The sequence below is a fragment of the Lemur catta genome, chromosome 8 (genome assembly GCF_020740605.2).
Source record: "Lemur catta isolate mLemCat1 chromosome 8, mLemCat1.pri, whole genome shotgun sequence".
Classification (NCBI taxonomy): domain Eukaryota; kingdom Metazoa; phylum Chordata; class Mammalia; order Primates; family Lemuridae; genus Lemur; species Lemur catta.
Genome location: NC_059135.1, coordinates 85,263,433 through 85,286,880, shown reverse-complemented (window position 1 = coordinate 85,286,880; position 23,448 = coordinate 85,263,433). Strand labels below are relative to the sequence as shown.

Genomic DNA, 23,448 nt, shown 5'->3' with positions numbered 1-23,448 from the left:
CTAGAAGACCCTCTCCGATCTGAGCCCAGACTACTTTTTCAACCTCCCTCCCTGACCCCCAGCCAAGGCGTGGGTCAGCACCCTGCCCCAGGCTCCCAGAGCCCTGGCACTTCAGTCACCGTGTGTGTCACGATTACTGCAGCTCTGCAAGTCCTTGTCTACCCCAGCCCCACCCTCTCAAGACCCTGCCCCACACAGGCTGGAACCGTGTTGCACTTTTATTTTCTCTGACCAGTCACACTGGTCATAGACTAGACTCCATGAAAGCTTGAAGAATAAATGAATGAATGATATGATATGATAAAACAAATAGTTACATATATCTGTGTTCTTAGGCCGTGGCTTTCAATACTTTTTAACGACCCCCCCCAGGAAGAAATATATTTTATAAGGAGACTCAGCACAAATATTTATGTACATAAAATGGAAAAAAGTTTCATGAAACCAATACTTACCACATGGGTGCCATTCTACTCTATTCCATTCCATTCCATTCCTTTGCTGTCTTATCGTGTGTTTTCCAAGAAAACAGACCCTGAGACAAGGATTCAAATACAAGTATGTTTACTTCAGAGATGATCCTGGGAAACACCAGTGAAGTGGGGAAGTGAGACAGGAAAAACAAGGCAGCCAGTGAACAGTTTGGTCTTCAGTGTGGAATGAGAGCCTCACTCAGAGCGATCCTGCCCGCGGGGAGGGTGCAGTGTACTCAGTGAATTTATGCACAACCACCTCAATCATCTGCTGAGAGCAGCTGGGTGGAGGGCGAGGCGGGGGCTGATTTCCTGGTACTCCTGACCTGCTAGCAGGGCTTAATCGCAGCAGATTCCAGGATCAAAAGGGAGATCCTCAGTCAAAGAAACGCAGGCACTGGCAGCTGGAGGTGGGCCGGTGTGCACAGAAGTGTCAGAGGGAGGACTATGAGTGGGACAACCGCAGCATCTGCTACACGTGCCATTTCATGTTTTTAAAATGTCTGGGTTCCTATCCACTAAACCGATGTCATGGTCTATTCATGGGCTGCCACCCAGAGTTTGAAGAGTCATGTATTTCCTAAAGAGTGGTCTTTATGGCCAGTGTACACTTGGTGATCCCTGAAATGATTTCAGGTGGTACATGAACAAATATTTTTGAATGTTAATGTTCATTTTAAAATTTCAAACTGCATTAGGAGAAAAGATACAACCAGCACTTCTGAGATATGGAATTTTCTTCTGCATAAATACATTGAAGGGAAAAAAGTAAAATACTTTAAACATACATATTGAATAAATGATACATGGCTATGAGGGAAAATGGGGAGGTGATGCTTCAAAAGGAGCTGGGACCCTTTGCCCTAAGGATGCCCTTGAGTGCGGTCCTCTCTGCTCTTCAGGCCTAACTGTGCTTCTCCCCACTGCAGAGGTTCGGCTACGGCGGCTGGGTGGAGCTCCAACACCATGGCAAGGTGAGTGTCTCCCAAAGCACGAGCGTGGCAGGGCCCGGGGCATCCTGAACCCTGGGCTGGCTCACTGCAGGCAGGGCCTCCAGGAACCCAGCTCACCTGCCCGCCTGTGAACACTGCAGTAGGCAAGGGAGCAGCGCCGAGATTTCTCAGAATAACTACGAAAAATGGGGGTGACTTCAAAGAGCACCAGGAAAATAAAACTGGAATTTGAGAATCCATTAGGGAAATCTTCCTCTCTCTATTTCTCTGTCTCTCTCTCTTTTTTTTTTTTTTTTTTTTTGTGCCCTGGAACCAATTTGAGCGTTTATTTCCCTGCCTCAAGGAAGAGAACTGGTGCTCTCTACAGGTTATCACTGTAGTTTAAGGCTGACTTAAAAATAAAAAAACAGAAGAGTTAGGTTTGAGCACAAGCTGGAGAAATTAAACATTGGACACAAAGGGGAGAAGCCACTGTTATGAAGGGTTGAGTCTGATAAGAGGAAAAAGAGAGGAGAGAAAGGCAGGGGGGAGGCGGGACGAAGCATTCTGCAAATACTGAGGCCTGTGAGGGAGCCAGGGCCTAGGTCTGCACAGAGCCTGGTCTTCATTTTTGAAGATGATGCCTTCAGTTCTGGAAGCATCATATGCCCGATCGGAGTTCAGAGGGAACATTCCTCGGCTTCCAGCTGGAACAAAGACACGACTAAGGCAGGCCCTGGAGGACTCGTGTCTGGAAAGACACGGTTAATGTGCAGGGTTGACCAAATGCAGCCTGATGGGTGAGGACCACCTTCGCACCAGGTGCCGAGGGGCATAGATTTGGATACCAAGGATGGGAGGCGGCCTCCGGGTAGAAGTGATGCCCATCCCATATCTTGAAATAGGGGTAGAGGCTTGCCCAAAGAATAAAGGAAACAATGTTCCAGAAAAAAGAAGACAGGGAACAAAGGCATGGAAATGTCAAACATATGTCAGCCCAGAACTGAAGCACTCAAGCTGTGGCTGGTACCAGTGTTTTGCAAACTGTAGTCCCAGTACCAGCAGGTTCGGCATCACCAGGGAACTCCGTGGAAATGCAAAATCTTGGGCCCCACCCCAGACCTACCAAGTCAGGAATTTGGGGAGAGGGCCAGCAATCTGTTCAAACAAGGTTCCCGGTGATTCTGATGCAAGTTCAAGTTTGAGAACCTTATAATTTTTATTAAAACCTATTTTATGTCAGGCCCACCAGTCTGGACACTGGCAATATGCTGGTGAACAAGACAGACATTGTCGCTGCTCTCACAGTGCTCGAATTCTAGGAGGACACAAATCAGCATGTTCGATTCGAAGCATGGAATAAAAAACTGTGCTGTGAGAGACTGGCTGGCTGCTCAGCGGCCTGGCAAAGACCTGGGGAGTGGGAAAGGGGGGCCTGGGAGAGTGTTCCTGGCTGAGGAAAGAGCAGGTGCAAAGGCCACCGGGGGGAAAGGGCTGAGGTGTCCCAGGAACAGAAAGGAGGATAATGTGTCTGACAGGCAGTCGGGTGGGGAGATGGTAGGAAATGGGGCACTCAAGACAGGCAGGGCTGGGACCACAGAGGGCCTTGCGGGACATGCTAAGGACGCTGCATTGTGTTCACAATGCAGTGGAAATTCTCTGGAGGGTCTTAGTGGCTTTAAAAGACCACTTTGCCTGCTCTGCAGAGAATGGGTGGAGGCAGATAAGAGTTTGGGGAGCAAAGCGGTGGGAAGCCACAGAGGAGGGCAGAAGCCTCGTTAGACAGCTCCTTGAAGAATTTAGGGGTTTAGGCCCCGAAATGGGTTTACTAGTTTGTACTTGATCCTGTAGGCAGTGGGGGAATCACTAAAAAGTTCTAAACACCAGAACCTCTGGGACAGCTCATCCTCGCCTTCTGCAAAGAGTGTCTGCGAAGTGCCAATTTCGACACTGTGCTACGCTTCTCCCATTCAGAGAGCGCGTTCCCAGCCTGACAGCTGGAGCACTGCGCTGGCCTCCAGCCTCTCCAGGGGACAGTACTGTACAGTGGAGCCAATCACAGGGGCGCTGGGAAACCTCAGCTGCAGGGACAGGCAGCCTGTAACTTTTTTTTTTTCTTACTCCATGTCCCAGGCTTTAGTTTGTCCCTCGATACTGGATTTAAATAAATAGCTTTTGTTTCATTGTATTTTAATGTCCAGAGATTTCATAAACTTAGTAGTAAATCTCCAAAAGAAAACAAGAAGGAAATATTTTCCAGTCACATCTACTGACCTACTTATTTACAGCAAAATTGGATACAATGGTAGTCCACAAAGCAGTAGCATTCTCTTTCCTTCTCTCTCAGAAACAAAACAGCAAAACAAAACAGAACTAAATCTGTTTTTTTCATAATTACAGTGGTCAGGGATTAGAGTCACTAGAAAACAATATGCAAATGTATATAATTATGTAAATTAGGCTGACAGCAATGAGAAAATCCAGTATTTGGGATTTGAAAATTCTTTTTATTTTCCTACATTCCTCTGGTGACGAAATAGTTTCTGCCCTCCTGATTGATTTACCCTAGAGATCCCTGTTCTCTGAAAGGTCTTTCCAAAACATTTCTCTGGCTTGAGCTATTTGTTTCTCTTCCTAACCTTTGGTTTTTCGGTGCTCTCAGAACAAATTGAGGGATAATTGTTTGCCAAGGTACAGGCTTGCTCAGAACTGAAAACCATCATTTGTTCTTTGGTTGAACGTTTATAAAAGTGTAAGTAGCAAGGCAGTCCTTGGTTTGTACAAGGACCTGCCGGGAGCTGCGTGGGATGGGGGTGGGATTGTGCCCTGACCTGGGAGCATTTTAAAGACTACAATGCAGGAGGGTAGACACAGGGCCCACTTCAAATCTGTAGGTCAAGAGCATCTGGAAACATCCACTGAGTGTTTCTCAGGACCTTGGGAACATAAGTGTGCCCACATGCGCACACACACTCTTTTACATCACACTTAGCGTAATTCTGTCTGATTCCCTACTGTTTCGATAATCTTTGTGTCCCCTCCAAATTCATATGCTGAAGCCCTAACCCCCAACGTGACGGCATGTGGAGCTGGGACATTGAGAGGTAATCAGGGTGGACGAGGTTGTGAGGGTGGAGCTTCATGATGGGATTAGTGCCCTTATAAGAAGACATGACAGAGAGCCTGCCCCCTCTCTCCACCACGTGAGGATGCAGCATGAAGACAGCTATCTGCAAGCCAGGAAGAGGGCCCTCGCCAGGGACTGAATCGGCCAGCACCTTGATCTTGGACTCCACAGCCTCTGGAACTGGGAGAAATAAATGTTTAAGCCACTCACTCTATGGTGTTTTGTTACAACAGCCCAAGCTGACTAAGATACCCATTTGCCTGGTCCCTGCTTTCAAGATGATTTTCCTTTTTCCGGGTAGCCAGGCAGACACCCAAATGGATGAAGAACATACAGATAGCAGTAATTTTGTGCTAAATGAATGAAAGAGATAATAAAAAGTAAGGGAGTTCAGAGGAGGTGGGGAGCCTAAGGCAGGGGGGCAATCTTTATGAAGATAATGAATCATACAACTGTAAGGCTGGTGACCATCTAGCTCAGTGCTTGAAAATATGGGCTGGAACCCAATAATGGGTCATATTGTCAATGTAGTGGGTTAGGACAGCTTAAAAAATAACATAAATTGCAAAACAAAATAGCAGAACACATTACTCATGGTAAGAGTAAATAATGATTCATGAAACTTTTGTCTCAGTTTGTATCTGTATAAATGGATACATATGGGTATTCTGCATGACAATGAAAAATAGATTTCTCAATGTGGGGTCACAGCCCAAACTGAAAGCCATTGATCTAGCCCAATTCCCTCATATGTTTTTTGTTTGCTTTTTTGAGATAACGGTCTCACTCTGTCACCCGGGCTAGAGTACAGTGGTGTCATCATATCTTACCGCAATCTCAAATTCCTGGGCTCAAGCGATCCTCCTGCCTCAGCCTCCCAATTAGCTGGGACTACAGGCTCAAGACACCACGCCTGGCTAATTCTTGTATTTTTTGTAAAGATGGGGTCTCAATCTTGCTCAGGCTAGTCTTGAACTCCTCAAGGAATCCTCCCACCTCGGCCTCCCAAAGTTCTAGGATTACAGGCATGAGCCACCTGGCCTCAATTCCCTCATATGGTTTTATTTTTAAGATTAATTGTATTACATAGGTAATATTTGAATAAATACTTCCTTTAAAATTTAAGCCATTAGAGATAAAGCTACAATTCCCTTGGACCAGCATTCCTCATCCTCAAAAGTAATTCCTGTTAACAATTTGGTGGGTGTCTTTCCAGACCTTTTCCTATGGTTTTATTAACACTTATACATGCATGCACCTATATAAATGACATAGTATTATTCAGCATGTTTAGGCACATTTTTAAAAACTAGATCATTCAGATTCCAAAAAGAAAACAAATGTCCCACCTAAAGTAGAATACTTTGAAAAGAGTTAATAAAAGAGACTATTTATAAAGATGCAGGCATGTGAGGAAGGGTTAGAGGCAGGCGGGAATTAGATCACACAGGGTCTTTCAGGCCAGGGCAGGGAGTTTGGATGTTACCTTCAGGGCAATGGGAATCCATTCAAGAGTTTTAATGGGGCAGTGGCAGGATCTGGAGTTGGGGATTTAAACATTTAGTCTGACTGCTTTGTGGAGACTGGGTGGGAGTGGGGACAGAAGGAAAGCCAGGAGATGGAGCTGGAGGGTTCCAGGAGAGAGGAAGAGGCCAAGGACCAGGGCTGAGCAGTGAAGGTGGACAGAAGTGGACCAATGGTTTCGGGATGTATCTTGGAGACAGAATCAATGGTATTGTGAAATGGATTAGATGCTGGCATGTCAGGCAGAGGGAAGTGAAGAAATGTAGGCTCAGAGGGATAAGGAAGATAATGCAGGCATCAAGGATAGAATTGGCCAAGCCAGGAGGACGTGCAGGCCAGGGAGAGAGATGAACAGCTAGAGCAAATCGAGTTTGAGGTGGGACCCCCCTGGGAAGCTGTCCCTCAGAACCTTGGCATGTGGGAGTTGGAGTGATTACAGAAGGTGCTTCCTAGTGACATGGGCTGGGCCCTTTTCTGCCAACACAAGCCCAACCAGCATGGCAGCTTATGTGGTCTAGAGGGGTAGCCAGAGTGGGCACTGGGGTGGGGGGAGGAGAATGGAAATCTGATGGTGAAATATTGAGTTTGAAAATACATTTCTGATGATCATGCAGTACTCGGCATTTGAAATGCCAGCCATATTTGGACATATTTGGCAACAGTATTAGAACTAGAACGTAAAAATCAGAAGTTCCACAGGTTAGATTCCCTGGGAATCAGACTCTGAGATGGAGTTTGGCTTTAAAAATATTAGAGATGTATTTAAAATGGGTTATTTGGATAGTGATGGTTGCTTGGGGGAATTCTTTAACTTAATAAAAAACCTTAGTTTTCTTTGGAGAGTTTAGGGGAAAAGTGGGATTGGGCTCTGGTTGCAGAAATTAGAGCAGTTTGCTCCAATTACTTGGTTATTAATTGAGTTTAAGATCTTGGTTGATAGTGAGGTCAATGCTAAAAACTAGGACCTAAGAAACTCCCGGTCCCTTCCCACAGCGGCAGCTGCTGACCCTTGAGGCACATGGGTAGCCCTGCAGTGACACTGGATTCCTGGATGTAAAGTAAGAGGGATAAGGATTGATTCTTTACAATGGCTGTCAGGTCCCAAAACTCTGGCTGAAAAACCAATGAGAATCGGGGTCTTTCATAGAGCACAGCTGCTCTGTGGCAATTTCCACTCAGAAAGAGTTCCACTAACAGTGGCTATCATTCATTTTTCTTACCATGGATCCTACATGAAAGATGTGAAGAGAGAAGTTTAGTGAGTCTGATTCTCCTGCCATGTAATGAGGGTCACCGCCCTCAAAGAAGATCAAACTCCTGAGGAAATTATAGTAATTAACTTTTGCCTACACCAATTGCCAAATATCAGCCTGGCGGGATGGAAAATGGCTTCATAAACCTGGATTCTTATCTCAGCTCTATACCAACTAAGTATATGCTTTGGACAAGTCACTACACCTCATGGACTCATTGGTGAAATGCAAGAGTTAAACTAAATGATCCATTCCAGCTTTAACATACTCTGCTTTGTCTAAAATGAAAACTTATTTATGCATCTCCCAGAGAAACTAGATTTCCTCCCTTGCAGTTGGTAATATATGTTACTAGTAATGGTATCAATAATATCTGGCCATTATCGAGCATGCTCTCCGGCTTCGTGCTAAGTTCTTTACAAACATTCTATTATTGAATCTTCAGTATTACTCGGTGTTCTTAATTGCAAACAAGAGAATCCACTCTAGCTAATTTAATTAGAAAAGGAGCTCGCAGACTTCCTGGGAGGGCCAGAGATTAAGCTCAGAGGCTGTGCTAACACAACCGATGCCCACAGCACACTTAGCAAGCTGCTCCAGCAACAATGCCAGTGTCGCCACTCCCAGTCACTAACAGGATGCTCATGCTGACGCTGCTGAGATTGGCACCCAGAAGCTTTGCCACTGCTGCTTCAGTCACCTCTGACACCTCAGACAGCACCCTTGTCTACAGGTTGATTCTGCCCGATCCCTACTTTCCTCACACTGTTCACTTCCAAATCAAAGTCACAGGTGAGTGCATCTGATTGACAGAGCCCAGAGCACATGCCATGCCCAGCTACGAGGGAGAATGGGAAAGCAAATTTTGGATTGTAGCTCGGGAAGGCAGAATCATAATGTGAATATTTCTTCATGCATAGGATATGTTCCAAAGATGCTGGGTGGCCAAGCATGATAATTATAATGTCACAAAAAGCGAGGCTTAAATTTGGAGGCCCCCATAACTACTTATGGTGCTAGTAAGTCATTTAACGAGATTTAAACCCAGGTCTGTCTGAATGCAAACACCATGCTCTTTGGCACTCTGCTATACTGGGAATTTCAGGTGATTAAGCTTTCCAAGTAAGGACCAAAAGCAAAATAAAACCTCTAATTTGCTAAATAAAAGTTGTTTCCCAACTATTTCTCTTTCACCATAACCCCTGTTCACTCCCTTCTTTGCCAAATTTGAGAGCCTGTCACTTAAAAAAAAAAAAAGGAAATCCTGTTAATACCATTTGTAACAACATGAATGAAACTGGAGGAGGAACGATGCTAAGTGAAATAAGCCAGGCGTGGAAAGATAAACACTACCTGGTCTCACTTATATGTGGACACAGCGAGCAAAATGGTGGTTACCAGAGGCCAAAAGGTGGGGAAAGAATGGGGACAGAACCAAAGAATACAAAATTTCAGTTAGGAGGAATAAGTTCAGGAGATCTATTGTACAATATGGTAACTATAGTTAAAAACAATGTATCGCAGACTTGCAAATTGCTAAAAGAATACATTTTAAGTGTTTCTCACCTCAAAAAAATATGTAAAGTAACAAGTATGTTAATTAGTTTGATATAGCCATTCCACAATATATACATATATCAAAACATCATGTTGTACACCATAAATATATACAATTTTTATTTGTCATTTTTAAAAAATGTATAAAAATTGTTTTAGTGTGTATAGGCAGGCATGATGCCTGGTGGAAGTGAACAACTCAGCTCCGAATTTTGTATGTGCTGCTAGACTGACTGACTGCATTGCTCACCTCCTCCCACAGGTGTTGGCATCAGTGGGCACCGCTCTGTTGGACAAATCACTTACTCTCACTATCCATGTGTTGCTTCTCTATAAAACAAGAGGGTTGGACTAGACAATCTATCTCAAAGGTTCTTTCCAATTCTAAAATGTTATAGATCTAACGTTTTCCAGGCAGTAGGCCACTCCCTTGGGTCTAGTAGCCAGTGGTTCAGATCGGCAAGGTGATCAGCTGTCCTTGGTCATACAGCCGAGAAAGGCATGACCATGACCTTGCTGTCTCTGTGTCCAGGCACTGACATTCACAGAGCACACCCCTTCAACTCCAGGCCGAAGAAAAGCATGAGGAAGGAACGCTGAATTTTGTTAAACGAACAGATTTCTACTTCTGCATGGATTAAGTAAAAATCCCTAACAATGTAAGGGAAGAAACATTTTCCCAAGCATATAAGGAAAGATTAGTTCAAATGCGCTTAGGCTGTGCTTGCTTCGGCAGCACATGTACCAAATGGGCTTAGGTTGCTTGTTGTAATGTGAGTTTTTTGCCTCAGGGAGAAGCAAAGATGCTGAAAGATGGGAAAGTCTTCAGAGTGGTCCAAGAGAACTGCTGGAATCCAGAAGTTCGAATTAGAGAAATGGATCAAAAAGGTACTTACAATGAGAAATGCTACCAGTGTTTTCATCTGATGTAAAAGCAAGGTCTGCCCTTAAAATTTGTTAACAACTTTGTGTAGTGGTAACTTCTGATCCCTTTTCTCTGCTGGGACATGCTGTTTCAGCTTCACTGGGGGAGGGATGGCGCCTTCTACCACAATGCTTTTAGAGTGTGGGTTTAAAATGTTCTAAAATCAGTTATATCCTGTTTTAAAAGAGAATGCTATATCATCAAAAAGATAAAAGTGGCATTTTATTATTTAAAACATTTTGAAGTTCAAATATATAGTATTTACTTACTATAGAATAAATTAAAATAGTAAAAATTAGAAATCACAGATGAAGAATGCTGATTACCTGCTTAGTGAGACTTAGGATCCAATTTCTAGCTTTAGTCTGTCTCAGTCTATTCTACACAGAACATCTCCATTGACATATAAGGGGTGGAAATGGAAGCATTTTAGAAAAAAAAGGTAATCGTGCAATCTCAGAATACCCTAAATATTAATAAAATCAATCTAGAAATTTGAGAGAAGAAAATTAGGAAATTTTTGTTTCAAAGCTGAATTGCTTACAATGTCTAAGAACAGTTTGCCTTCCTTATATTTAAAAATCAAACAAGTCCTCATGATTTAAACTAATTTCAAAGACTATCTAAATATGACATGATGGCCACATTATGCTTTCACGTGGTACTGCCCCACTGGCTGTGCCACCTGAGGAAAGAATGCGCCAAGAAAATGCACCAGGCCCTCCAGATACCCGTGAGCCACGCCCACGGGCTGTGAAGGGGAACTGACCACCACTGACATTGCCGACATTGCCAGAACTAAATTTCTACCTTGGTGGAAGATCTAAACTAGAAAATAAACAATTCAAGCACACAAATAAAACAGCACTTTAGATCTACCACCTTCCTAATCAAAGACAAAGTCTAAGAATTTCAAATATACACACAGAGGTGGCAGGAGACATTTTATTCCAAGGTCTGCAAAAAAGGAGTTAACTTGCTGGCCCAAAAGGAGTAGGTCTCTGGCATGTCAGAATTTATTGTAAGATACCTTTGTTCAGACATTGCTTTGTACGTTTTTTAACAATTAAAAATACATTTAAGCAACATTCAAATTGAACCTTGCTGAAAACCTGAAGCACTTCTGTAGACCATTCCGCAGAACATAGCATACATACCCCTGTTCTAAAAGTATATTGGGGTGGAAGAGGAGCTGGAGAAAGAACATGCTTCCCAGAACTACAGCAAACCGCAAGGTTTTGTTGTAAATGTGAAGCTAGAGCAAGGGCCCACCCTTTCACGGAGAAAACGAATGGGAATGAGACGTGTATGACTGGTGTCAGAAACCACTGATTAGGGCTGCAGTATAGATGAAGTGCATGTGTCCCCTTTGGTTGTTGCTGTGTTGGTTTTTCATTCATGGCTGTCCTTTAGAGAACAGTCCTGACTAGCCCTTCCTGAGCATTTACTTTTTACCTGGCATGATTCTAAGCACCTAACATGTATTAACTCATTTAATCCCTACAACCTCCCTAGGAGTTAGGCGCTCTTGAAGCAAAACAATTCTTGGCATCTCAGAATCTGGATTCAAACTCGGGGTCCCATTCTTGATATTCCAGACCATGGGACTCCAGCTAGGCTCACTTTGGAGCTAAATTAGAGGGCAGGGAAGGTGGCTCAGAGATACACTCTCCTATGCATGACCTAAGATGGAAAACCCCGAAAAAGTCTTGCTTAAAGAAAATTTCACAGGAAGCAAGGTAGAAATAACCCTTGGAAAACGGGGTCAGTTAGTTTTCCTTGAATGATCTCATTTTTGTCCCACCTTTACATCTCTCCCTAGAACCTGAGGCTGAGGGATGAGGGGGCCTGGGGAAGGGCTTTGAGAGAAGGGGTGCAGGGAGGAGCAACGAGGGAGGGAGAGCAGGAGTCTGGGGTGGAGGCTCGTGGCCACCTGGCCGTGGGAAAGGCAGGAGTGCGCGGGCCATGCTTCTCACCAGCTTTGCCTTTCTTTGTGTCTGTGTCTAGGAGTAACGGTGCAAGCCCTTTCCACCGTTCCCGTCATGTTTAGCTACTGGGTGAGTGTGAAACCTCAAACCATCTCCTTGGTGGTAAAGGCTCGCATCCAGCTCCCCAGCAAGTGAACAGATGCCTCAAGTCTGAACACTGGTCCCACTGAGCACCCCCCAACTGCCCTCCCCTGTAGAGATCGCGAGGGTCCCTCAGCCTCCCCCACTTCAATGTCCCCTCCCAGGCCTGCCCTCTTAGCCATAGCCTTGCTCCAGTACAGTAGCCAGTGGTCACATGTGGCTATGTGACTCGCATTATCGTTCCACTGGACAGTGCAGTTCCAGACCAGCCTCAGTCTCTATCAGAACCTGCTTGTCTGGTGACTCATTCCAGCAATGCCTCGCTGGGGAACTGACGAGCCAGTGTATTCCGGGGCGAGAATGATTTTGAGGTAAGAATGATAATCATGGCCATATGTTACCTCTCCCGGGGAAATATATATATAATTCAGAAGGGGAGTCCTGAAGTTGGAGTCCCTACCCCAAGTGAACAAATTTTAAGCACTACAAGTTTCAGGCATGAATTTGAGACCAGGGAGGGAAATTTTTGCGCATAGCGGGGAGTGCACCCAGTACCTGCTCAGTCAAGCAGATATTCACTCTTGTTGTGATTTAAGGAGGAATGGAAATACCACCTGCTCACACTTACTTCCTCCACCCGTGTTCATAAACCCTGTATTAGAGAGTGATTCAGTCCTTACTTGTTCCTGTGATTAGATTCACTACTTAAAACACCCTCAGAACTCAATATGCCTGCACTTACCAGGTTGGGCAGCTGGGACTGCAGGAGAGTACCAAAGTCCTGGCAGTGCTGGGGGCAGTGGGGTGATGTTGAAAGAAAAGAAAACAGGGAAGGAGGGAAAGGTAGGGGAACCAAAAGCAAACTTTGCCTCAGCATTTTGCTAAGGACAGCCCTGAATGTCACAGCCAACAGGAAGGATGGGGAAGAGGACAGGCAGGGACAGGAGGGGTCCATGAGCCCTTGGCCAGGCTGAGCCTCCTGGGGGTGGGGGGTTCAGGATCTTTCTGAAGTTGGCGGTGGCCCGTCCACATTCCATCCCTGGCATTAGGATGCCAGATCCAGTAATTGTGTCCTTCCCTTCTGATTCTAGCCTCGATTTTTTTAAATTAATCAGCAATATACTAGTAGTTTTCTTAGCTTTTTACAAAGATCGGCTTCTGGGTCTTCTGTGGCCAGTATCTTACCCAATCTATGCCTCAGTTTTCTGATGTGGTAAAGCCATTGAGAATAGTGAACATTTTAGCCACAAAGAGGCGTTATTCAGAGCAACTATCTAAAGAAGAAGGTTTTAACGACGTAGTTTTCCCTTTCCTGTCGTCACCAGGCCAAACCTCACGACACTTTAAACCTGTGCCAGCTTTTAAACAATGACCTAGCTGCCACCGTTGCAAGCCACCCCAGGAGGTTCGTGGGCCTGGGAACGTTGCCCATGCAGGCCCCCGAGCTGGCCGTCAAGGAGATGGAGCGCTGTGTGCAGGAGCTGGGCTTTCCCGGGGTCCAGATTGGCTCCCATGTCAATGAGTGGGACCTGAACGCAAAGGAACTCTTCCCTGTCTACGCGGTGAGCACACGGCACTGCCCAGCCACTGCTGGGTGCTGGTGGGGAGGAGAGGAAGCGCCACCACCCTGGGAGGGTGAGGGAGATGTCCATGAATGTCAGATGTAGGTAGAAGGGGAGGAAACAGCTCTCCCAAAAGGAGCGGACCACTCTACAGAAAAGGGACAGAGACAAATGCTTCCTCGGCCAGCCCTGAGTTAACTCAGTCAAATCTCTCATCTTTCTATCTCCCTTTCTCTCCTTTTAATCTTTCACTTGGAAGCCAAAACATAACCCTCGTCACTGCCACTGTGCATAAGAACCATATTAATGACATGCAAAAAAAAAGTATTTCTTTTTGCTTTGGAAAAAAATACTTAACATTTTTCAAAATGATGACATGATCTTGAAGAAATTATGGAAAATACAGAAAAGTATAAAGATGAAAAAAAATCACCCATAATCCAACCACCCAAAGATAAGTAACCATTGTCACAGTACATTTCACTTGTTTTTTTGTTTGCATATATCTATATTTTAATGAAATTGAAATTGTTACACATATGATTTTATATCCTAATTAAAAATTTCCAGCCCAAATGAAAATTCTCTTAATGCATGATTTTTAAATAACTGCAGAATATTCCAATACATACATATGCTTTGATTTAACCAATCCTCAATTAAGATACTTTTTAAGCCATATATTTTGAAAATGTAAAATATAATAAGGTACATAATAAAAAATAATGCCATGAAAATGTTAACATTTGATGAAAGCAGATGGTGAGTATATGGGTGTTCATTGCGCTATTGTTTATGCTTTCTATATTTAAAATATTTCATGATAAAATATATTTTCAAAAATTCAGTGCCATTCTTTTTGAAGTACCCAACTTCAAGTATCCACAATCCCACAGTCCTATCCTTCCATCCTCCTCTTCCTCTACTTTCAATTCTTTCTATAACTAAATCTCTCCTCAGAACCAGAATTCATGATGCATAATTCTTTACTGAATTGCATTTCTAAATTTGTTACTTCCCTGCTAGAACTATAATAATATTGCTTTCTGTTATTTTCATTGTAAATGCAATCTTTAATAATGAATAGTTGTTTGTGGACTCACCAGGAACTGTAATCTCTGATCATTTATTCATTTAATATTTATTGAGCTCTAACTATTATACATGCAAAATTCTTTCCATGTTTATATCTAAACTGACCACCAGTTGGAGGATTATCTGTTAAATTGCCTCCAAATGACCTGAAATATTTAATATTCCTCTAAATATTGAACTCCCTGAAGCTTATTGGCTGCAGTGGCTTAGTTCATGTAGTGAATGTTTTCCAGAAACTTTAATGAGCTTTGAAGGAGGATTTATTTACTTGTGCATCCAAGTTGTTTCAGCACAGTGTGAGCGAGACTTCAGCTGCAAGTCATTTTATTATTCATTGGAATTGAGTTTATGAATTACTAAGGGGCTTAAAAAGCAACAGCAGTTGGTTGGAGTCCACATGGATACTTTTGTTTGTGTGACTAGCTCAACCCAGCAATCATTCTAACAAGACTGTTTTAGGGGCTGACAGTCTCTGAGGGGATTCAGGAGCACATCCTGGCCCCCGTGGACTGGTGATGTCCTGGAGGTGACAGCACTTTTATTTGGTTAGCAAGGCTTGCCTGCCTCACTGCTCTCTAGCTTGCGTCAGTAAAACCTGCTGAAGCAAACAAAAGGAATTACCAGGAGCCAAGCTGGCTGTGTCATTTCAAGGTGAACCTGGTGCTCCAGAGCGGCTACCTGTCCCCTTATCTCCTTCTTAGTAAGTGAGCCCCACACACATGCTTGGGGCAGTTTCTTTGTTACCGGTATGAGGCAGACAGAATGATACTGCCTGACTGCATGGCTCTGGCATTTCTCAGCCACAAGACCTGAGTAAGTCACTCTGCCTCTATCTGCCTTAGTTTCCTTCTCTGTAAAATGAGGGTTATAAGAGTGCTTATCTCACAAAGGATTAAACTAGTTAATAACTGTAAAATTCTTATAACAGCCTTGGCACACAGTAAGTTCTCAATTACTGTTAGTTACGATTTTGAGAGTATAAGTGATTTCTTTTTGTGTTCTGTATCATGTTTCACAGATTGATTTGAATTGAATAGAAACAAACTATCACAGGCACATAGAATAAAGTTTTATCCTAATGAGGAGTCAAATCTCACTGAGATACCAGGATCACGTGCCTTTGCCAAGCCCAAACTATCCCAAGAAGTTGTTATTCTCTTTCCAACCTACATCCATTATCAGAAACCAATTAGCTCCTCTCCCTTCCAAATGCTTATACCTCTTCTGCTCCCCAGAACCTGCTGAACTAGAAGTGCTTTCTTCAATTTACCCTTTGCCTGCCACTTCCAAAACCCCCTTGTGTCAGAATTGTTTTTCCACTTCAAAAATGTTATGTACACAAGTCACATTGCATCAGCCTGGTTACCACAAATATTTATGTATGAAGGTGGGATGAGTCACTCCAGCACCCAGATGTATTTGGAAAGCGATGTTCTAAGAGAAATCTGTTTTGAACCTTGGTAAGCACTAATATTCAATGCCTGTGGAGGGGACTTCTTTTAATTAAACAATTTTGTTAAATAAAGGTCATTCCATCCAGATGGTATCTCCATTTCCCAGGAGGCCCTGGAGCAGGTTTGCCCATGGCCTTCATCCCAGGACCTGCCTGGAGGAGGTATCAAGAGCTCTTTGCTCTCTGAGGTCACCTCATTCCCAGCAAACTGTCCGGGGACTCAGCTGGGCTCCTGGGGCTGTGTGAGTGCCTGCAGACCCCAGAAATTCCACCCAGCATTGCACTGTCAGTGGCCGGATGGCTTGGGTCAGGCCAGCCTGCCCCAGCCCAGCACTGAACCCCCAGCTCCCAGCCCATCACTTCCTCACTTTCCACAGCCTCAGGTTTCCAAGTGGGGGGAAAGGACGGAGCGCTCTCCCCCTGACCCCAAGGATGCAATCTCAGCAGTCCCTCCAAAGGAGGGGACCGAGCAGGAGCCAGCAGGGAAAATCTCCCCCATATTTGAGGTGTGGGATTAGTCCTTGAGCCTTTTGCTCTCAGCCAAGACGTTTGAATGGTGGATGTTTCCTGACACTTGCTTTGCCAACAATATATTAAATTCGGCAAACTCAATGGTAAATCCACCAACCCCCTTTTGTTAATTCTAAGTTTCCCTTTTATTTTCCAAGCAGAAGCAGAGTTTGTCAATGACTTTTTTATATAGATCATGGAACAACTTAAAAAGTATTTTAGTTTATTGATCCAGACCAATATACACTCAGAGAAAAGCAATTTTCCCCAAAACAGTACCTTGTATAATATTTGCTGGCTCATCCAAATAACCCTCTCTCTCGTGCTCTCTCTCTCTCTCTCATCGCTTCTTTGAAGGCGGCTGAAAGGCTGAACTGTTCCCTGTTTGTGCATCCCTGGGACATGCAGATGGATGGACGGATGGACAAATACTGGCTCCCTTGGCTCGTAGGTTTGTGTTGCTTGGGGTCTGGAACACAGAGCCAACTCTTGGATTTTTCCAATCATCTGTGGAACCCTATTATGTCAAACAGAGAAAGTATGAATAATTAACAGGATTGTGAGTAACAGCAACTACGATTTATTGAGCCCTTACACAGATCAGTGCAGTATACACTACCTCGTTTAATTTTAATCGTATCTGATATAATCATAAGTAAATTATATCATAAATAAATCATGTATTTAACCTATGAGGTTGACATTATAGTGACCATTTTACAGATGGAGAAACTGAGTCTTCTAGTGATTATGTAAGTTGTCCCAAGTCACAGAGTTAATAAGTAAAAATGGAGTTTACACAGATCTGTCTGACTCCAAAGCAACCTTGCCACATAGACTCCCAAAGAGGCTCTAAAAAAAAAGTAGCCACGCCCTGTCTAGTAGATTTTTTTAGAAGCTGATAATAGCATCAACTCTCACAAATGAGAACCCTGGAATTACAAGTAGAAGGTCCACTTCCTCCACCCACGGATCTGAAGCCGTAGCTCGTCAACGACTCAGGCGTACAGTTGTCCTTGCTTGCTCCTCTCCTCTGCCCTTTGCCTCCTGCACTGTTCATTCCTAGCTCCACACGAGGGTAAGGGAAAGGGAAAGATGAGAAGCCTCTGTTTTGGCCTGTCCAATCTCTCCTTATCAGTCTTGATAAGAAGAGATGGAGAACAGATGCAAAATTCTGGAGCTACGAGTGAAAAATACAGCTCTTCTACAAACCCAGTGGAAAATGGGTACCCAAACAAAAAGCACTGGACTTTCTTTAGGAGGGCCATTACCCATTCTCTTCCCAGCCCACTTACTATAATTATTAATTATGAATTCAGCAAAATGCCAACCACCATGAAGAATTAAATGGAGCAATAAGTTAGAAGTCAAAAAAACTGAGTTTCAGTTCCAGCTTAGTCTGTATTACACTGTATAATCCACAGTAAATCACTTCACCTCCTTGGGCCCCCGTTTCTCATATGTAAAATGAGAATGCTGTCCGGATTCCTTCACAGGTCTCTTTCTGCTCTGACATTTTATATGTTCCTGTGATTGCTGCTGGAGACCACAGTATTCAGTAAGGCAGCTTCCTACCCATCCTCCACCAAATTCTTAAGCCACAATTAGCAGGAAGAGATAAACTAAAAGGCCCAGTGCTGTCAAGCTTCAAAGAAAATCTCATCCTTATTCACAACACTTGACAAGTCTCATAAACTTATTTATATTGCAGCTTCCCACATGAAAAACAGAGGCGAGCATTTGCATACAGTCATATCACCATTCGTTTATGCAATTTATGTACATATCAATCCCCTCCACAGGCCAGGCCTGTACTTGGCACTGAGGAAGAAACTAATCCTCTGCCCTCACGGAGCTTATATTCTGGTTAGAGGGAAGAGATAATAAAAAGGTACACAGATCACAATCAGGCTAATTTCAGAATTTTATTTGAGATGCAAAGTTGGTCACTAGTAGATTGGAGGATTCCCAGTAGAGAAAGGTCATGATCCAATTCACACTGAAAAATATAACTTTGGCTCTTGTAAGGAGAATGGATTGTGGGGTTATTGTTCCAGTACTTAATGGAAAGCAGAATCACAGGAGGTGATACTGTCCATCTCCCTGCCTTCAGGAAGCTCTGTCTGCAAACCACTCCCAGATGGATAGTAATCCATCATGCTTCCAGAATTCCCAGGAGGCTGGGGTGCCGGGGGTATCTCTGTCTGGGGAGCAGCAACCCGCCCAGGGCAGAATGAGCATCTGGTGAAGGAAGCCCCACTCGGCAGCCCAGAGAGTCAGGCCTCCCCAGAAGGGGCAGGGCACAGCTGTGGAGCAGTCAGAGATTTCTGAATCAGTCTGAAAAGCAGTCATCTGGCAACATAGCCCAGACTGGCTCACTGGGCGCGAAGGCATCAGACATGGATCAGTTACTTCTTCTAGAAGCACAAAGCACTTGAAATCATTTTGATCCAGGTATTTTCAACCTCAGCTCCAAGAGGCAAGAAATAGTTAGCAGGAATAATAATAGTTAATATTTAGTGAGCAATCACTAAGTGCCAGGTGCTGTCCACCAAATCCTCAAAGCAACTGGCAGGAACTAACCATTTTACAGATGAGGAAATGGAGACACAGAGAGGCAGCTAATATTTGTTGAGCATCTCCAACGTGAATTTCTGCACAGGAACTTTACTGACATCATCATTTGCAAGGCTCCCCAGTAGCCTTGCAAGATGGGCAACAGTGTCCCCATCTTACAGGTGAACAAGTGCAGGCTCAGGGACATTAAATAACTGGTCGAGGGCCAGGAAGCAGAAAATTAGAGCTAGGGGTTGGCCCAGACTCATTACACTCTGCTTGCCTACATCCAAAACTGAAGTCAAGAGAATCGGGGCAAACGTCAGGTCCTCTGGCTCCACAACTGTTCTAGCGACAGACATGTCCCCCTGCAAGTGGCAATTAGGAAGCTTCAGATGGTTCTCTTTGCCAAAGTAATGTATACAGCCAAGCCATGCTGGGGCACAGGGACCCCAAGTTGCTTAGCACTGACAGTTCCCCAGCCATTAACGTCACTGAACTTCTTGCTTGAGATGACAAGCCCTGAGCCTTGTGACTATTTCCTCTTTCAGGAATGCCAGCAGAGACCACCACGGCCATTTGCTCCATGATCATGGGTGGAGTGTTTGAGAAGTTTCCTAAATTGAAAGTGTGTTTTGCACATGGAGGTAAAACCCTATCTGTATTAGTCAGCTCAGACTGCCATAACAAAATGCCACAGACTAGGTGACTTTTAAACAATAGAAATTTATTTTCTCATAGTTCTGGAGGCAAAAGTCCAAGATCAAGGTGTTGGCAGGGTTGATTTCTAGTGAGGGCTCTCTTGCTAGCTTGTGGACGGCCACCCTCTTCACATAGCCCGTCTCCTGTGCATTAAAGGGGCAAGCTCTTTTGTCCAATAGGATATTAGTCCTACTGGATTAAGGCCTCACTTTATGACCTCATGTAACCTTAATTACCTCCTTAAAGGTTCTTTCTCCAAATACAGTCACATTGGGAATTCGGGCTTCAACATGAGAATTTTGGAGAAATACAATTTAGTCCGTAACATCCTTCCAGCCATCATTCTAATCATATGATAGTTTGGGGACCAAATTCTATTTTTGTAGGCAAATTTACTTTGCTTGGCACAGTTTTTGTTTTATTTTGGTTTGTTTTTTATTTAAATCCCTCTAGTAAGGCTATGAGCTCTCTCCAGTCTGCAATAGTCCCTACCATTCTCCATTGTTTACAAACAGGCCTATTTCATCTATTTCCATTGCCTGCCTGGCCCCTGTAGGTAACTGAATTTGTGACTCTTGGACACACACACACACACACACACATACACACACAATATAAAACTATACATGTTGTTCTCTAGCCTGCTTTTCCTTCTCAACAGACTCTTTCCATGTCAGTGAAAGAGCTTTATTTTTGATGGTTTCATGCACACATTATATTTTATGGATATGCTGTCATGATTTAGTCCCCAACTCACAGACTGTCTCAGTATTTTGCTATTATAACCACACTACATTTGAAAAACTTGGCCACATATCTTTACACACTTGACTTCTCTCTTTAGGATAAATTTCTCAAGTCTGAATTTCTAGGTGAGTTAATGTCCTTTCTTCTAGGTCATCTCCCAGCATTTGCAATGCAATGGGTCCCTTGTAATTACTGTTAATCAGCTGGGTTATGGTGACTCCTTGCACACAACATCAGGCCTGAGGGATCCTTTCCGATCAACACTAGCCCCTCAGCAATGGGTTTTACTTGCAGGTGGTTCCTTCGCCTTCACAGTGGGAAGAATCTCTCATGGATTCAGCATGCGGCCAGATCTGTGTGCCCAGGACAATCCAATTAACCCAAAGAAATACCTTGGTTCCTTTTACACAGACTCCTTGGTGCATGATCCTCTGTCCCTCAAGCTGTTAACAGATGTCATAGGAAAGGTAAGCCGGGTCTACCATTTGAATGGTTTATGGGGAGCACAATGCTGGATCAGCAACCAGTTACTTGGCCTCTCTCCAAAAAAGGGATGGAAGAAAAGGCATTACAAGAAAGGAGAGGCACAGAGAGGTTTGGGATTAGGTTTGCTTGCACAGCAGATCCTCTCTGGGGCCTCCCTCAACACAGAGTGTGTATCACCAGGGAACCATTACACATGCCACAGAAATCCCTGATGATCCATATGGCTGGGAATTTCCCCCACATCAGTTCCTCTTCCTTAGGGACATCTCTATATAAATCCAAAATGCCACAGGGCAACATGGTAATAGGAAAGAGCTACTATTTTGAAGTCAAATTGACCTGAGTTAAAATCCTGGTTCTACCTCTTACTAGTTGGGTAAATTGTTAACACAACTGTCCTCATCCACTAACTGGAGAAAACTGGAACATTAAAAGGGGGGAAATGCAGGGCTGGGAACTGGCACTGGACAGGGAGTCGGGGAAGATGGTAGAGCTGTGGTCCCCAATCCCTGGGCCACGGACTGGTACAGGTCCACGGCCTGTTGGGGACCAGGCCACAGAGTTCTGTTGCCCCCAGCCCCCTGTCTGTGGAAAAACCATCTTCCATGAAAGTTAGGAAGTAGGGGGGGTGTGTGCACAGCAGGAGGTGAGTGGCAAGCAAGCAAAGCTTCATCTGTATTTACAGCCGCTCTCCATAGCTCACATCACTGCCTGAGCTCTGGCCTGCCCCCCACCCCCCTCCTCCACCCCTACCTTCATCCATGGAAAAATTCTCTTCCAATGAAACCAGTCCCTGGTGCCAAACAGGTTGGGGACCACTGTGGTAGAGGGTCTTGTGTACAATGCCATGGAATTTCTTCCTGGAATAATACAGCCTTTGTTTTGAAAACAATTCTCTCATTTGTTTAAAGGACCAGCATGGCGGTCCTTTAAACCCCACAAGGAAAGTCTTTCCTCTGTTGTGGTCTCCTAGCAGATCGCCCTGTTGGCAGCACCTCTACTTTAGTCTTTGAAAATGCAAACTCAGCAAGTTAGAGAATTTTTAGGGCAAAGGCCAGTGTGAATTAGCAAAAAGTCTGAAATATTTAGTACTTCAATTCCATTTGGTTATTGACACATACAGATATCTATAGATTTCCAAAATTTCCCAGAGAGAAAAATCTTTGGGGTTTTAAAAAAGTACGCGGACATATTTAAAGATTTGCAATATGGTACTCAGGTTGCGACTAGACTCTAAGATTTAAAAAATCCTGTTTAGCAGAAAAAGAAGTCCATCATTTGAAAGTTGCAAGTAGTGTTCTACCTCCAGAATAAACACTTCATCTTACTTTAATGCTAACTGCTTCTCTGGTTTGAGGAAATCACTAGAGTATAAATGTTAAATATTCTAGTTTGGTAATAAATTATGTGCTTGAGCTGTGTCTCTCTGAGTTGATTAGCTTTTGTGTTGCCCCTGCCGAGATGGGTGGTTGCAGTTGGTCATGACTGTTAATTGTTTTGGATTTGAATCGTGGGCATAATCAAATCTTTCTTTCAAATGTGATGTGTTTTGGATTTGAATGGAGGGTGACCTGGAGATATGTAAACAGGAGACTACAAAGGGGAGAAACAGAGTGGTGTGGAATTGGGGATAGGGTCATCCTCACTATATCCCATCAAGCCTAGTACTCCCTAGTATTCTTGGAAATGGAAACATCAGAAGAAAAAGCCCTTGACAAATACAAAGCCCATCTCTGAGGGACACCATCAGCAATTAGGGTCACTATCACCTTCAAACAGCACCCAGGATGATACACATTGGCCAGGAGACCTGAGAAACAGAAGAAGAACATGGCAAGTGCCTCATGGTAACCAGTGGATGGACCAGTTGGTGAGAACATGTGATTACACCCCTAGTAGGGACTCCCAGAAAAACTCAGAGGGCACTTTGCAAAGTCAGTGGTGCTGAGATCTTGTATTCAAATTGTAAAGGCTTGAGCTATTATAAATTGGGCATCAAAAGTAAATGGGACCTCATTTTATGTGATCTCACAGGCTGATGAATCCAGGACATAGAAGCAGTATGTATCAATAATTTAGGATTCTTTTTAAAATATTAATGCTTACTCATTCTAGTTACATTCACATTAGCAAATTCTCTTTTAAAAACAATCCCCAAATCAGAATGGATAAGGAAAGTCCTAGCAGGATGGACATCTGGGCTACAAAGCAACCTGGCCAGATTAGAGCAACAGCACGGAATGCTGTGGAGGGAGGTCTCTAGAAACAACAACAAAAAACAGAACTGATGTATTAGTTGGTGTGTTTGAGAGTTGGATACAATTATTGCTAGACATTTAATAGATCTGCTGATGCATTAGGAACAAACAAGCAGTATATACATAGAAAATTAAGCAAATGAAAGAAAAGGACATAAGAAAATAAAAATCTGCAAATAATAATCATACATTACTTGACTCAGCAGTGAACAATATTTA

General features: G+C 43.8%; 1 protein-coding gene across 2 annotated transcripts in view; it reads left to right on the top strand.

Annotated features, from left to right (window-relative positions):
• Positions 1–23,448, top strand: part of ACMSD (aminocarboxymuconate semialdehyde decarboxylase) — a 48,994-nt gene that overhangs the window by 5,567 nt on the left and 19,979 nt on the right. Inside the window, exons 2-8 of one of the 2 annotated variants that reach the window (XM_045560120.1) lie at positions 1,403–1,447; positions 9,658–9,754; positions 11,799–11,848; positions 13,186–13,422; positions 16,838–16,931; positions 19,588–19,683; positions 20,780–20,952. In XM_045560120.1, coding sequence (XP_045416076.1) covers positions 1,403–1,447; positions 9,658–9,754; positions 11,799–11,848; positions 13,186–13,422; positions 16,838–16,931; positions 19,588–19,683; positions 20,780–20,952 — 792 coding nt within the window. Of the gene's footprint in view, positions 1–1,402; positions 1,448–9,657; positions 9,755–11,798; positions 11,849–13,185; positions 13,423–16,837; positions 16,932–19,587; positions 19,684–20,779; positions 20,953–23,448 lie in introns of those variants that run through there. The other variant, XM_045560121.1, reaches the window with a different exon arrangement.